The sequence below is a fragment of the Perca fluviatilis genome, chromosome 2, assembly GCF_010015445.1.
Source record: "Perca fluviatilis chromosome 2, GENO_Pfluv_1.0, whole genome shotgun sequence".
NCBI classification, from domain to species: domain Eukaryota; kingdom Metazoa; phylum Chordata; class Actinopteri; order Perciformes; family Percidae; genus Perca; species Perca fluviatilis.
The window spans coordinates 44,098,558-44,114,922 of record NC_053113.1 but is presented as its reverse complement, the minus strand read 5'-3'; the positions used below and the strand labels follow the sequence as shown (position 1 = coordinate 44,114,922).

The 16,365-nt window shown below is 40.8% G+C and overlaps 2 protein-coding genes across 9 annotated transcripts in view; one reads left to right on the top strand and one right to left on the bottom strand.

The window, feature by feature from the left end:
• nf1a (neurofibromin 1a) overlaps window positions 1-16,365 on the bottom strand; it is a 393,989-nt gene that overhangs the window by 105,635 nt on the left and 271,989 nt on the right. For all 7 annotated transcript variants that reach the window (XM_039824923.1, XM_039824958.1, XM_039824930.1 and 4 more), the window contains 5 exons: window positions 13,013-13,445; window positions 12,536-12,876; window positions 11,662-11,864; window positions 5,082-5,275; window positions 4,707-4,847 (listed from right to left, as the gene is read on the bottom strand). In XM_039824923.1, the coding sequence (XP_039680857.1) occupies window positions 4,707-4,847; window positions 5,082-5,275; window positions 11,662-11,864; window positions 12,536-12,876; window positions 13,013-13,445 (1,312 nt within the window). The remainder of the gene's footprint in view (window positions 1-4,706; window positions 4,848-5,081; window positions 5,276-11,661; window positions 11,865-12,535; window positions 12,877-13,012; window positions 13,446-16,365) is intronic.
• Window positions 852-15,960, top strand: LOC120574575. Of its 2 annotated transcripts, none has more exons than XM_039824994.1 (3): window positions 852-1,018; window positions 13,648-13,800; window positions 14,017-15,960. In XM_039824994.1, exon 3 carries the CDS (start codon window positions 14,023-14,025, stop codon window positions 14,683-14,685), a length of 663 nt encoding a protein of 220 aa, XP_039680928.1. In that variant the 5' UTR covers window positions 852-1,018; window positions 13,648-13,800; window positions 14,017-14,022; the 3' UTR covers window positions 14,686-15,960. The 2 variants fall into 2 exon arrangements, with proteins under 2 accessions (XP_039680928.1, XP_039680936.1); XM_039825002.1 differs by having other exon boundaries at window positions 852-1,022; window positions 13,650-13,800.

Below are 16,365 nucleotides of genomic sequence, written 5' to 3'. Positions count from 1 at the left end.
CTGAGTCCTTTGCAGCCCAGGTTTGAATCCGACCTGTGGCCCTTTGCTGCGTGTCATCCCCTCTCTTTCTCTCCCTCTTTCCTGTCTATCCACTGTCACAATCGAATAAAGGGAAAAGACCCCAAAAATAATCTAAAAAAATATATAATAGTATCTGATGTGATAGGATGTAGAATTCCTTACTGACCCGATTGTTTTGTTACTTAATGACGACTGTAAATTACAACTGCTTGGGAGACAGAGGAAAATTTGGCTAGCCGGCTCAACCAAGAAAATGATAGCTCAACGCTGGCTCCCCCCCACTCGCTTTGTATAAAACAAGGTTAGCGTATTTTCTAGACATAGTTATGCTTGAGCTCTCAACAGAAAGGATTAACAAAGCTAAATCATCAACTATCAACCTATGGAAAAGCGCAGCAGCACAAATATCAGACCTAATGACCTCAGCGCCAGAAGAACTAGAGGAGAGTGACTAGGCAAGGTGTGATTTCTGTTTGTTTATTTGTTTTATTTTCCTCAGAGGGTGGGGGTGGGTGAGGGTTTCTATTCTTCTTCAGTTTGTGTTTCTCTGTTCTGTATGTCTGCATATAAAAAAACGTTGATCTAAAAAGAAAGCTTTTGTGTTTGTGTTGTGGCTTTTGTATTTGTGTTGAACCGTCTCGGCCACTATACCTAAAGTCTCTGGCCGTGCTAGTGTTAAATTCAGTAAAACACTTTGGGAAAACAAAACAAAATCACTTAGGGGAGCAGCACTTCAACATAAACACTGACTGGCTTTTCTTCGTCAACAATCTTCACAATGGCCACTATTCAGTGCAGTGCTGGTTTCTGCCATAATAGGAGCCAGTGCCTGGCTTTTCTATTGTGTCTGCCAGTGGATGTTGTGTTTGTTTTTCTGAATAGCAGGCCGAATTTGGATCCAGAGCACACAACAGATGGATAGTGACTCAATAAGTTTGTCTCTTTGAAAACTCTAAGTCAAGGGTGATTTACGGCATTGGATTAATTTCTTCTATTAGTAAGTACGTAATTATAACATTTATTGCTGATTTCTCACATCAGTATCAAAGTGGTAGGAAAACTAAACCTTTAACAAATTAATTCATTAATGTATCTGTCACTTCAACTATAATAATACAGACATGCCAATGCTGTAATACACCAAATTTGTATTAATGTTATAGATTACAACACATATTCTAACTTTAACAATCTGGAAAAATATTATGTAACATCAAGATAAGTATGTTGTCTAAAATGTGCTAAACTTTAGTGGCCTGGGTAGCTGAGAATGGTGGTATTTGTACGCAGGCCTGCAACTGAAGTGGGATGAAAAATTTGAGATGTGAAACTAAACCTGTGAAGGGGGGTGTCTGAAGATGATTTGTACAATTTGAACGTGTAAATGAAGCATTCTTTGAGATGAAAAAAGGGGCAAAGATATACTGTCTTTAACTTAAGAAGCTTTGGGTACATTGCAAAAAGTCAAAAGATATCAGAAGATGCATGTCCACTGCATTATGTCCAAGTGCATTTCTTTTTGACCAGAACCAGGATATCATGTGATTGTTGCTGCTTAGTCTTTTTCTTCCTCAACCACTTCTCTCTGCTACATTTAAGGAATGGCTGGCAGTGAAATTCCATCCTTTTAGTTCAACAAACACTGATTATATTGTGTAGCATTGTGTCAACTGACTTGGTTTGACATGATTTGGACACAGCTTTGTTAAACAGCAACATTTAAAGTAGAAGCAACCAAAAACAAAAAAGGACCTCAGTTTGCATTACCAGCAGAGTACCCAAAAGTATTATCAAGTACAGATGTGCGTGTGTGATTTTTTTTAAGATTGAGCACAGACGGAGCTGACCAAACACTTACATGCAGTGGTTGTCGAGAATACAAGACAACAAGAAGACAACCTATCTAAGGATTCTAAAAATGAATCTGTGAGCACAGTCAACTGCCTTTGCTGTCTACTGATAAACTATTTAAATAACAGAAAGTACACATTATGAAGAAACAAAAATTCTACTTAAAATACAACCATCTGAAAGTAGCGCAAAGAAACAATGTCAAACTTAAGTTTTACTTTCAGTTTCCAGCAGAGATATTAACATTGATGCACCGAAGAGAGCAGAGAAGAAATCAACAGTAAAGTTGGGAGGTGGTAGTAAATGTAGAGTAGGTTTAATTTTTATCCACGAATAAACACTGCAGCTCCTTAAGACCAACATTTGAGCCTGGGCTGCAACCTAGGTGTGGTCTGTTTAAAGCCCAGTTCAGTCCAAAAATCTTGAAACTTGAAACTTGCAACTGCTTGCAATGCACCGGTCTGCAATGTTCTGAAACCTACCAGTATACACCAATGCGACCAGAAGAGATGGCGTATCATCTACACAGCAATGACTCTCTGTACTTCTGTTCCAAAATCACACCTCAAATGAATGAGGATAGTGATACTTTCTACAGTTGCATTTCTAGTAGTGATAAAATAGCGAAAATAACTTTTTATTTCTCTGACTTACTGCTAATATCGATAACCTTTTTTTAATTCATTCCTATTCTTTAGCTCGCTCAACCACTGCTGTGCACTCTCTCTCTCTTTCACAATTCAATGGGGCTTTATTGGCATTAAAGTTTCAATAACAATGTTGCCAAAGCATCGAAATACAATACAACAGGTTGTGACATTTCTCCAAGGAGTATTTTTTATTTGGAGAGCTCATTTAGCTCTTAAAAATCTAAGATTACAGAGTTGAACTTGTAATAAAATGTAAATTCTCATACAGGCCATTATTTGGCTATCTATAATAATGTAAGATTATAACTAATTAACAAATACCCTCTTTCCTAGTTTCATCTCTTTTTTTCAATATTATAGTGATAGTAGATACACAGGAAAGGGCAGAGAGAGAGAGAGAGAGAGAGAGAGAGAGAGAGAGAGAGAGAGAGAGAGAGAAAGAGAGAGAGAGGATGACACACAGCCAAGGCCTGTCGGTTCCGTAGCACCGGGTCTCAACCCAACCCTAGTAACAGCTGAATATTCTATCTCATGATGAAGATTGTAGACGAAAATGAAGAGAGATTTTATCTTAGTTTTAATTTTATGCAAAACATTTTAGTCTCATCTTTTTTCGTCAACAATAATGCATGTTAATTTAGTCTTAGTCAGCGTTTTTGGACATTGGCGCAGTCTCGTCATCGTCTCGTCTTCGTCATGGAAGGTCGTTGACGAACATATTTAGTCTCTCGTCTCGTCTGACGAAATAAACACTGGAGTCCGGATCGGGCCGAATTTTTCTGTCTGAGGCCGGCCCGCATCCGACAGAGCCGTGACCGAACCCGGCCCGAGCCCAACAGGTATTAAGAAATTTGTGTCCGAGCCCGACACAGTTAAAATCTCATTTTTTTTCCTCATACTAATGACACATGTAGGCTACGTTTGTTTGTGTGGAAAGCCTGCTTTTGTTAAGCAACTGTAGGAAGGCATTCGGAAATGTCATCAGTGCACACGGGGCAACAAGAGCACGTTAATAAGCTGTTAACATGTTCAATGGGTTAACCTTTCCTGATCGCTTCGTTTCCGACCGTGATCAGAAAACCAGGGGAGACTCATTACCTCCAGGGCCGACGTTATAACATGAATAACCACTAACTCTGCTCCGGTTGCATCTACAACACGTCTGCTTCCTCTTTCTCTATCTCTCTTCTGCCCACACACACACACACACACACACACACACACACACACACACACACACACACACACACACACAGAGCTCTCAGGAGCCGCAGCACCATTTTACAACAAATGCCTTATCGCGCTGATGTGACAGAGCCCGACCCGACCATAATTTCTAAATATCTGTCCGAACCCGGCCCGGCCCATCGGGTACCATCGGGACCCGTCGGCCTCGGGTCGGGTATCCATGCCTTAATTAACACTACCAATGACTCAGCCTACATGGGGCAGTCTACCGGATGTGCTAGAGGTCGCCCGCTCCCCTCAGTTTTATCTTAAACCCAGATGCATGTATAAACATCATATCAGCATTGACAGAAACCTCAAATAGTTTTCTTTTAAATCATTCTAATAAAAAACAAATTACCGTTTGAAACATCTAAAGTAAGTGAAATATACAGGTAAATACATTTCACAGTTAACATTCCACAGGAACAGCACAAACCCAACCCCTTTATTTGCAACTCTTTGTACATGCTGATTAGTTTCGGTAATGCGGGATGACCCCAGTCACAGTTGACAACGCCCATGGTAAACCAGATAACCAGCACACTATTGCATTTGAAGTGAGAATATTGTTAGTCAATCAACTCATGTCCACATCCACACATAGGCTACCTCCACTAAGGTACTCCGATTAACTGCAAAGCTGCATTCATAATCATTGAACCGTGGGGTAAAGTGGGCCGGAACGATCCGGAACTACTCCGGCACTCCAGCATTTCTATTGCCTTTTCACTTCGCTCTTCACGACAGCGCCAAAACAAAGCAAGCAAGCTCTGGCTTACTTTTTTATCAATTTCGTAACTCTGGTCCAAATTGCCGCCTCATCATCTAACATTTATTTGGCTTCCCTTCGTCAAAGGTTGGCAGGTTTCTAATGATCCACTGCTACCAATTTTATTTGACAAGAAAATCTGTCTATGTGCTCTGCAGACACCATTCCAGAATGTATTAGCTCACCTTGCTGGAGACCAGTTTGACATTCCCTGAAGCCAGAGCCACTGCAGTATCAGCCATGACCTCTGCTTTGATGGAGCCCAGGCCTCCCGTGGCACTGGTCTTAATAAAGCTGTCCAACACAACATCCAGCAGGTCTGTTATCTGAGGGCACAGTGAGAAAGTTAGAGGTCAAATCCACAACATCTTTACTTTTGAGATATCGCACTAAATGCATGTCCTTGGTTGAATTGTTGGGTCTCTGCAAATTAGTGTGGTCTAGACCTACTCTATCTTGAAAGTGTCCTGAAATAACTTCTTTTATGATTTGACACTATAAATAAAATGTAATTGAAAATTTATTTGAAGTGAATCAGGCGGTTAGTGTGATAGACTCACCTGGCCCAGGCTGCCCCAGATCTTGGCCTGGATAGAGGGATACATCTGCTTTTCATTGATCGTCATGGTAATGAGTTTGTCCAAAATGGCGGTGACACGCTGGCGTTTGGCGTCATCGTTGTGCTTACAGAAGCGAACTAGGTTGAGCAACCAGGGTGTCATGTACTCCAGACAGAGATGCTTTAGCTCAATACCTGTAATAGAAAAAACAACGCTCAATACAATACGCTTAGTTTTTAAAGGTCCCATGGCATGGGACTTTGAGGTTTTTAACATGAATATGCATTCCCCCAGCCTGCCAATGGTCCCCCAGTGGCTAGAAATGGCAATAGGTGTAAAACTGGAATCTTGAAAGGTTACCTCCCCTTTCTCTGCTTTGCCCACCCAGAGAATTTGGCCCACCCATGAGAGAGAGGCATCATGGCTTTCAAACGAGCAAAGTGGCAGTTGGTCAAGGCCACACCCCCACTCTCCACCTTGTCCCCCCCTCTCTCCTCCTAAATAGCTACAGACAGAGAAACTGCTCATACTAAGGAAAGCTAATTGTGGGACTGGCTCTAGTGGCTGTAATTCTGCACCAAGGCTGAATTTCTTCTATATAGACCTTAGTCTATATAAAAGCATCCAAAGAGCACCATGTCATGGGACCTTTAATACAAGGTCCAGCCAAGTTAATTGTTTATTGTAAAAAAAAACACCATCTTTACTTAAAGGGGGACTCACCCTTTTTCCACATGAAGATCACTTTACTTAGAATGAAGAGTACTCACCCAGTCTGTGAAAATGAATGTATGTCTTATGTAGCTCTGGAGGAGCTTTGTCAAGTCTGCGGAAATAACCCTGATGCTGTCATCAGGAAGACTACACATTTACTACAAACTGGGAGTGTGGAGTTGAAAGGCAAGGGTATTTACCTGGCAGGGATGGTCTAGCAACATTATGCTATTGGTTGCTATGATGGGAAATGTGGGATCCCATTGAACACACTCATTACTAAGTATGACCAATAGAACACATATTACCAATTTTTATATAAGTTTATTATGTTCGTGTCGTGACAAAATCCAGTCCATCATAATCAACCAAATCAAAAGAACTGTCATCTATTAAAAGTGAATTTCTCAATGAAGATGTCCTAAACTGCCCTGTGCAAATTTAAATCAAAATCATGATTAATTTAACATTTTACCTCGATTACGATGAATGAACAAAGATGTATTATTTTTTTGCTCACTGACAAGATTTGTACTATAAATATGCTCAACTGTTAGACAGGATTTTTTTTAATTTTATTGTTATTTATTGAATATTTTGAACAATTGAAATTCTGCTAACAATTGCATTTTTTGCACATAAAAAACATTTTAAAGTTATTGTCCGTAAGATTTTTATCTAGTTAATTGTCTGTTAAGTTCCTATCTATCAAATAGTGAGTTATTGCGGTTATGCTGCGTTTTATTGTATTCGGAAAGATGCAAAGAAGTGGTATGTTAACTGGGCCGGGTGCCTACATTTCATTAAGGCTGACTCACAATGGCGGACCAACACACCATTCAACTTCGAGTCCAAAGAAAAATAAACTAATATCCGGTCTGTCCTCCATGTAATGAACCACCCTCTCTCCATTGAGTCGCTTTTCAGGACTAACATTCAGGAAATGACAGCCAGGCTGTAAAGGCTCTCAGCCAGTAGCAGCAGCAGTCAAGGCACCGCCAGCGGGTTTGGCAGCTCTGCTACTCCGCCAAGAGCTTCGGGGATCACCGTCACTTGCCATCCCGGCTGCTTACTGCTCATTAACTACCTTGGGCTTTGGGCCGGCATGTGCCGTGCCGCAACGTTACCTACAGGAGAAGGCAGCACCACCAACAACAGTCCCTTTATTTTATCAAGAAAGGGCATACATTTTGTATGGGCTCAAGAGTTTTTCTTCCATGCACTTTCTAATGCTCAGATTGGTTCAATGTTAGCACAGTTAGCCATGTTGTGTCAGCTAATAATATTAGCAATGTGAGTGCCATACTCTGCGAATAAGGGGAAAGCGGTGCAGCCCACTCTTCCTCGGCCTCCACTTCATCAGCTAAGGTTATTTCACATTCTGCCAGAGTGGCTAGTAGGGTGTTTGTGTCACATTATTGTGGCTGTTGATGGTGCAGTGGATATAACACATGCCTTTGGTGTGGGAGACCTGGGTTCAATTCCCACTGCGATACATCAACCAATGTGTCCCTGAGCAAGACACTTAACTCATAGTTGCTCCAGAGGCGTGCGGCCTCTGACATATATAGCAATTGTAAGTTGCTTTGGATAAAAGCGTCAGCTAAATGACATGTAATGTAATTTAACATTAGTTAGATGCCCACTGTCGGTCAGCACTAACTTTACCCGGGCTGGGCGTGCACTGGCTAACGGCTCCACTTGTTTGAATGCTAAAACTACGTGCTAACACGGTAAACATCACACCTCCCCGATAGCCTCGATGAATAATCCTGATAATAATATGTGTTATTGTGTTAGCACTGTTGACTGTGTTAGCCATGTAAGCTAACCGCTGCCTCTATCATCTCCACCACTGCTTGTGTCCCCACACAGCTTGCATCTTCATGGATGTCTTAGCTCATCTTAGACTAAACTGCTATCTGTGTGGACTGGAGCATGTGAAGGCATGGTGCCGACGTCATTCAGTTGACACCTCACTTGCCTCACTCGCCTGCAATTACATCTTACTGCCAAAGCTGCCACTAGAAACAACCTCAACTCAAATCTTATGGACAACAACTTTAACTTTTTTAAAGACTTTATATTTCACAATTATTTTTTTTCCCGTCAGATGGTTTATAGATCTCAACATTTCTTCTTTGTTGTTGCAGGAAAAAAGTGAGCTGTTAGACCAACTCCTGGGCAGTTAAGTGCTTGACTTTCGTGATGTTCTTGTGGTAGCGATAGAGGCAGTGAGGTTTTCCGTTTACTGTACAGGACTCTCACACTGCCTCAAACACACCTTGTAGAGCGTGCGCCCATATGTAGAGGTTTACTCCTCGACGCAGCGGCCACGGGTTCGACTCTGACCTGCGGCCCTTTGCTGCATGTCATTCCACCTCTCTCCCCCATTTCATGTCTTCAGCCGTCCTATAAAAATAAAGGCCTAAAATGCCCAAAAAATTATCTTAAAAGAAAAAGAAAAAAAAAGCTGTAGTCACCAAAAATGTTTCTTTCTGTCATCAATATGGCCGAAATAACCACTTTTGCAGCTTTGTACCTGTTGTGGAAGTTACAGATACGTCGGAAAATCAAACAGCGTTGTGTCTGGAATTATTAATAACATAATCTAAAGGAGTTAAAAGCATGATGAATTTCACTGCTTTCTTCAGGAAGTAAACGTTAGTCTAGATCACTGGTTCTCAAACAGTGGTACAAATACCACTGGTGGTACGTGAGCTCCCTCTAGTGGTACACGGATAGAATCTCTGATATATTTAAAAAAATGGAAATAAATTAATTTTAAAACTTAAAAAATATAGAAATACTACACTACATTTCCAATAATAATACTTAAAGGTGCAATATTTAATATTTACTGTATTCAATAAAAAAATTACCACAATATGTCATCAGATATTAAGGTAAGCTGAAATACTATGTTTTCTGACAACAATGCTAAAGCCAGTATTTTCTCCTTTGAAATTTTAGTTCCGTAACAGAATGTCTGTTTGTGTTTTGGCCTGTGTGTTGGTATCAACTGCCCATTCTGACAGCCGGGCCAGGTTGCCAGATAGTCTGTAAAAACACAAACTCCGCTATAGCGCCTAGTACAGCCATGGAGGCAGCAAACAAACAACGGGATCAATGGAGATAGATTTTACCTAAAAAACCTGCATGTTTCTTACAGTTGCATGACCAGAGACGTAACGAACCCCGGGTAAATATTTGAGATGTATTTGAAAGATAGAGACAGCTTAGAGCCCAAAAGGACGCTGAGTTGGTCAATTTTCTCCTGAACAGGTAAGCATTAACTTCAGGCTAATTTATCACGGCTACTAGGGATGGGCATTTTTAGTCATTTCAACATTTGTATACTAACATTGAATTTTATAGAGTAACGTTACTCAAGTTAGTTACTCGCAAAACAATTGGCCGTAGCCAACAAAAGGAGTAATTTTAAGCCAATTGAAGGTGGTTGTAAATTGGTAGAGAGGACCGTGAGTTTGCGCTGTTTTTAGTGGTTGTTTCCTTGATTTTAAGCTGAGGAAGTGTGTCTGTCAGTAGGGTAGAGAGGATGGTGATGTAGTGGTGTTTTTAGCGGTTGTTGCCATAATTTTAGTCAGAGAAAGTGTGTTTGCCAGTTGAGTAGGTAGTGGTGTTTTAGCGGATGAGAATTTTTTGAGCTGTTGAAACTATAGTCAACGAGCACAAGTGCTAGTCGCTACCTGAAGTCTTCACATCACCTGCTAGCTAACGATGCAAAATAGTAAGGAGATATGACCCGAGTTACCTCAAATTTGGATTCAGTTGGAGAGGGAGGGCTATCAACCATAAATATTGTTTTTAGGAATAAACCTGCCTCGTGCGTGAACTGTCCATAGCTGAATAGGGTAGGCCTATGCTACTCTATTTTACCGTAGGCCATAATGGTGGTACTAATATTTTTCTAAAGTGGTACGTGGTGTAAACAGTTTGAGAACCACTGGTCTAGATGACTTAATAATAATAATGTTAAAGATTTAGAATTTTTTATATTGCAATACACGGATAAAAAGTATGCCGAAAACATAATGATGATTTGTAAAAAGTCTGAATTCATACTTTGCCAGGTCTGTCCGCAAGACAACTTTTAAAATGCTTGTTTTCTGAATGAAGTTCGGATCGATCAGGGCTACGCTAACATTGGAGCTGCTCCATCAACACAATAATAGACATAATTTACCAGATAGTCCGATCTCCCTACTTACTTTTCGTTCCATCTCTGTGCAAATAATGATTAAATTATCTCTCTCTTTCTCTGTCTGTCTGACTGACATACGGAGCAGGTTAGGACATTGTTGAGAAACACTGAAAACAATCTGACATTCGCTTGTTCGTATTGCATCCAGTTAGGAAGAGGTGTCATGTGTCGTGCATTTTTGAGTCATTTGCACCGCCGCCAGAAATTTGTTTATTTATGTCTAAAGTTATTTTCAGTGTGATTGTTTTGACCACGGTTAACAGCACTGGGCTAACCCACTATTAAGTTTGTCACGCAAATAGATAGACGACTAATCTAATGCTAATTTAGCCAGCTAGCACACCCCAATCTGTCTGCCTCATTTCCCCGGCACTAAGAGACTTCAGTCGGGATGAGAGAAAAACAACAGCCACGGGACACATAGTCAACATTAACACCCAGCCAGCTAGCAGCCAGCCACTATCATTAACTTTACAGCAATCCGAACCCAGCCAGCACAAACTCCAGCGCCGGGTGCCAACAATGGTAATGGCAGTTTAATGATACGTTAGGAAACAGACCACATCAAACCCTAGGCACTTGAGTCATAACAGCGGCCATCTCCATTAACATTACTGGTGTTCGTGCCGGAACTCTATACCCTTTCACGGTTAGCTGTTAAATTTTGCTGGCAAACGGTGACTGTCCTGCAGCAGCGACAGCTAAGTTTAGGCAACAAACGACTAGTTAAGATTACAAAAAGTGAAGGGGGGGGGAGATAATTCTGGGCAGCTGGGAGATTTTCTGCACAACAATGGCCATTGATCGGACGTCTCCGCAGCCCTGGAGATTCTGTCAGCTATGTGTGTTAGAACTGAGCCCCACTCTCTGTCAACATGCAGAGAGGACAGATAAACTTGCACTTACACACTCCCAGGTACCGAAATTAAGCACTGTTTGATTTAGCATGAATTGCTCCACGGTAGTACAGACGTAATTCGATCGATACCCAAAAAAGTACAGAGTTCAGTACCCGACCCTAGTGTGCATGTGTAGTAGGAGAAGAATGCATGTGTTAATTGCTGTAAGCACTTATAGGATTGTGCACTGATAACTTTGATTATTCTGTTACATGTAGTTTGTGATGTCCCTGGGTCAGATGCTATTTTTGTATACGAAAAGTGACGCTACTATTGCTACTGGTTCTGTGCACTGATAGCTCCTTTCTTTTTAATGCACTTTGAGATGTGACTGGGTCAGATGTGACCAAAATGTTTCTGCTTTTTAAGGGAAAAAAAACTTATTGATACCTCAAGTTCTGTTAAATTGCCATTCTTTTTTGTTTACAAGGGAAACAATGAATAAACATAGTTTTTTTCATTTAATTCATTTGTGTTAAAATGTGTACTTTCTTGCTGCTTTACTGGCCAATGAAAATGTGTGGCCCCGCTAAATTGCATTGTTTTAAAATCTTAGTCCATTTGATTTTGTAAGTGAATCGCCCAGCCCAACAACATATTTGCACATCCTTGTAAAAAGGCAGTTATGTGCAAACCAAACTTTATGCTTTTTAGTGAGTAGCAGAAGTCCAGAAACTCAGATAAGCACATGTGTATTAGATTCAGAAAGAGCAAAAACAACAGATGTGTTAAGTGGACTAACTGGATTTGCTGAAGCCTGAGATGCACTCCTCCAGAAACTCCAGTGTGAGATGTGGCTCATTGGCAGCCAGAGTCTTGCTAATGGAGACTATGAAGAGGGTATTGTTTGCTGGGATGCAAAGGCCTGATGTCTCCAGCAGCTGGCCCTCTATCTTCAGGTTAAAGGTGCAGGTCAAAGCACACAATAGGTTGTAAGCTGCAGACCTGGATGTGGAATGAACAACAAGTCAGTGTTCAGCCCTGTCAAGAGTAGTGCAAAGAACAGTGGCTGAAATAACAGCTTCTCCATGTAGTGTAATTTACATCTAAACTAAAGCCACACAAAATAATTTTACATTTGCAGCCCAAAAAGTGTCTTAATTGTTGTTTCACAATTTTGGTACTTACTAATCCTAATAAAAAAAGCAAAGGACCCCAAACAGATGAGCTTTCTCTAAAAAAGAGAGCACCTTCTTGCTGCAGTTTAGAAAAAAATATGGATTTTACGTTTTTGTTTGTCCCTTCCTCTAGCTAGGAAAAGTCCACATTAGAAAATACCTGTTTGACAAAAAGAAAACTCCTTGGTGTCTCAAATACATGAATCTGACCTTTTCTTTTACAGGCTCATTTTTTTCATTAAAGAGATATTTTGCGGATTTAATCCAGCTCTTTGTCATGATAGTTGTGTGGCACCAGTGCTACCCGTCTAGCAGAGCAGCAGAGGTCTGCCAAGATCCGCCAGATGACGCCGTTCATCTAAACATACTGCCCATACAAAGGTGACATAGAGCTGGTTTAAAATCAACAAACTATCACTTCAAAGCTGGTGGAGTTTCTGTATTTTTTCAGGTTGAAACGTCCTGCTAGATTAACTCTGAATGCCCTGCAGAACTAACCTGAGGCTGGGGTCAGAACTGCCCAGGTTCAGCAGGGCGATGTTGAGCAGAGTGCCAGGTACATCTTTTGGTCGAATCTTGGTGTGTTGTGGGATGGAGTCAGGCTGCGACAGCTCCCAGCGTGTCCGTATATGGATAATGGACTGGACAATGGTGTCACACTCCTGGTGCATAAATGTGAGTGGTGTGCCCTGGTTGGCCATGGTGAGGGTGAACTGGCTCTCATCCACCAGGCAAATCTCCTCAATCTCTGAGGCATAGTAGACGTCGTTGAGGAAGACAGGCTGGCCGAGGACACGGGTCCGCTCGGCTGAAGTCACCTGAACTGCTGTCGAGCCCACCTGATCAGCAAGAAAAAATACATTGTTTTAGGAAACCCAAGGAATTTCTCTAATGATGGTAACAACCAACCTACCAATCTAATCTTTTTAGTCTAAAAACACCTTTTAGTACACACTGCTCTGGCTGCATTCTCACCTTTATGGAGACCTTGGTGTCTTTATGGGCCAGCTTGAGGGCATTATGGAACACTTTAAGGTCTTCCTCCAGGGTCAGCGTGGCTGCAGGTAATTTCTGTTGCTCGGGTTCGATGTGCTCGGCCAGCTTAGCCGGAGAGTCAATGAACTGGAGTCGCTTGCTGCCCTTCAGGCCTGTCAGTAGCCGTTCATGGTACTTTGTGTACTCCCTCACCCAGGTGTTGCAGTTGTAGACATAGACAGCTGCTACATTCTCATAGGCAAAGCCAGGAAACACCACAAACCACTTGGACAGGAAGTCTGTCTTGAAGCGGTTGCTAGGTCCTACATGTGTTAAGTCTACTACTATCTCGTAGGGCTTAGCATAGTAGGGTTTGAGAGTGAGGAGGACATGGTAGATGAGCAGGTCACCATTGATCTGGCCTGTTTTGAACCTAAGGAAAAGATATAAAAAAAAAAATCAGACATGCTCAAAAAAAAATTCAGCCCTTTTGTAAAAGAGTAAGTGTTTGGGGTTAGTTGTGTACACATAAGCCTTACTAAAATTCTTCATAGCACAATGTGCTACACTAATGAAAGCCTAAAAGATACAATAAAAAAAAAAAAAATCTTTTTTTGTCTCTCTTTTCTTGTGAGAGCTCTTCAACATCTGTGGTATCAACTTGAGGCCCCGAAATAACCAGACCAGAAAAAGACCCAGAGAAAGGGTCAGGAAGTAAGTTCAGAGCATCTCAAGAGTCCGTCTGCAGTAGGTGTCTCACTCCATCCCTCCACATAAGACTACTTTACGTAAGTATTGTCAATATAAGATCATACTTACAGTTAAAGTCAAACTTCTTAAATCATCAAGGGTCAAACGTAATTGTAAAATCAACTTGCTAGTTTGAATTTTTGAAATGGCTTTATGTAGACAAGTAAGAGCGATTCAGTACATTTAAATTCACCTTAAATAGTTAAGGCACATGTTGTAAGTGATGCAGTCTACATTTCTGCTCTTAATTTCAGAGCGCAATGGAAGGCACCCGGACTTCTCTCTGTCTGTTTCTCCTGCTCAACCAGCTGTCATTCTGTCCTACTGATGCCGACCGAGACCAATCAACCATGCAGCCGTATTCGCACAAAACAGAAGATCAAGGAACCAGCTCAACCCCTGCTGTGGAGCCCAGCCTCACTACCACTGGCCACACAAACTCACCTGATACAGACACCAATGGCACTCGTGCCAATTGCTTGATTGACACAGAGATGGGTCTGATTGCTATAGGTTCAGCAGGGGGGCTGATTTTCTGCCTGCTAGTTGCCACCATGGTATTGGCATGCCAGGTCTGCCTCATTCAAGGCCGTGTTTATGCCCCACGAACCTCCCGGTCCAACATGGACTTTGTGAGCGGTACGGGCTACTGGGGCATTGACCGGCCGGAGGTCGGAGGACTGGTTGGGCCGTGTGATGCCAGTGTCATGCTCGAGGAGGTGAAAGAAGACAGCAAGATGGAGAAAGAGGGACAGGCTGAAATACGACAGACAAGGGAGGAGGCTAGGGCAGGACTTGAGGAAGGGGCTACAACAATGGCTTTTGATCCTGAAGGGAAGGCTTATCAGATGCAGAGCTCCAGCTCCAAGGACTCCAGTCTGGAGGTTCCCAGGGATCTAGAGGACATGCCCCTTGTTGTGTAAGGAGGTATCACAAACCAGTTAGTTCAACTGTTGTGTTGTGGTTTAACTTGGCATTTTTATTGGCATGTATTATTAATGTTCCTTTTCCAATCCATTTTACCTCACAGATAGTTTGAAATTTGGTATACTGGTGCAGATACAATACCTTAGTTATGGTACCCATACCAAAAAAAGATTGACTGAGAAATATAAATACAGTTTAAGAAAAACCACTCAAGAAAAAAAGCCAAAGTTCTCAAATGGTATAGATCTAGTACCATATAGTTTAAATCTGGCAAAAATAATAAATTTTTCTAACTATGAGGAGGTTTACAAATCTTACAATGCATTCAATGTCAGTTTTGGGTACTCAACATTTGTATTCAGTGCTATAGACATTTTGTTCAGTACCAAAAAAGTATTGTGTTTCAATACCCAGTCCTAGTAGTGTGTATACCATTTTGACGTATGACGCTTCAAGTGGAATTTGTTAAAATAATTACTAGAAAATAGCATATAAAAAGACTAGAAAATATTTAAGTCAAGTCAATGTAATTTATATAGCCCATTATCACAAACATTTGACTCCAGAGGGAGCATCAGACACCCTCTCTCCTTAGAAAAGGGGAAAAAAATAGAAGAAACCTCAGCTAGAGCAGCTGGGGATTTTTTTAAATAATTATAAATACTTGAAATAATGAGAATATTTGATTTTTTGTGATGATGATGATAATAATAATAATAATAATAATAATACAAATAATAATGCTGCTGACTGTACTACTTCACTATTCTTCCTGGCCAAGTCTTTGGTCAAGATGTATTGTTGGCCAGCTTATTATCAGACACAATAAACAAATATTTTAATAAAGAGTGAAGTGTACATTTTTCACGATACTTAGTAAAGTATAACTTTTAAACATCTAACATGTTATCCTACATATTTAATATTTACTGTAAGACTGCTTAATTTGGCTAAATTTTCTGGTTTTACAACATAAATGAGAGGACACAATACATTTAATAAACAGACAAAAAGGTAGATCAACACACTTTTAAAAGCATCAAAGATATCCCAAGACTAGATATGACACCAGGGACCTTAAGTGCTGCCATAACCATGTCGAAATGTCTGCTAATAGTCCTTGTTGTATACATCGGTGTTAAACTTTCCTTTTGTCTGTGATATTTTACCTGTACTGCAGACTCCAATACTACTGTTAAAAAAAAAAATGAAACAGAGCCTGTTAAAATGTCAGGTTTTAAATAAAAGGATTGCCTTGTGTTTGAAATCAATTATCATGATGACTGTGCATGACTAAATGTAATTATCTAAAAACACCTGTTGCATGGTTTAGGTTTGAGGGGTTGTGATAGCAAAGAAATACAGCTAAGAAGGCTAAATGGTCGCTCTGCTGGCCTTCAGACTGTGGGTGTGATCAAATTAAATTGAGGTTAATCTTCAACTGCATGAGCTAAAGCGTGTAGGCTCTTAGTCTAGTGCAGCTGAGCAGACACTAAAGTCAACCTTATCACTATATCACTCACTGTATGAGCAACTCTAGTTATGGCACATGGAAAGCAATTCTACAAATGTTAATTCAGTAAAATGTTGTACAATTTAGTGTTTTGACATGTTTTAATGTAGTAAGGCTTTGGTGTGAAACATGAACTTCTATGTTTAGCACAGCAAACTGAGAA

Coding starts and splice junctions, on each gene's coding strand:
- LOC120574575 (XM_039824994.1), top strand. CDS start 14,023: ATGGAAGGCACCCGGACTTCTCTCTGTCTGTTTCTCCTGCTCAACCAG.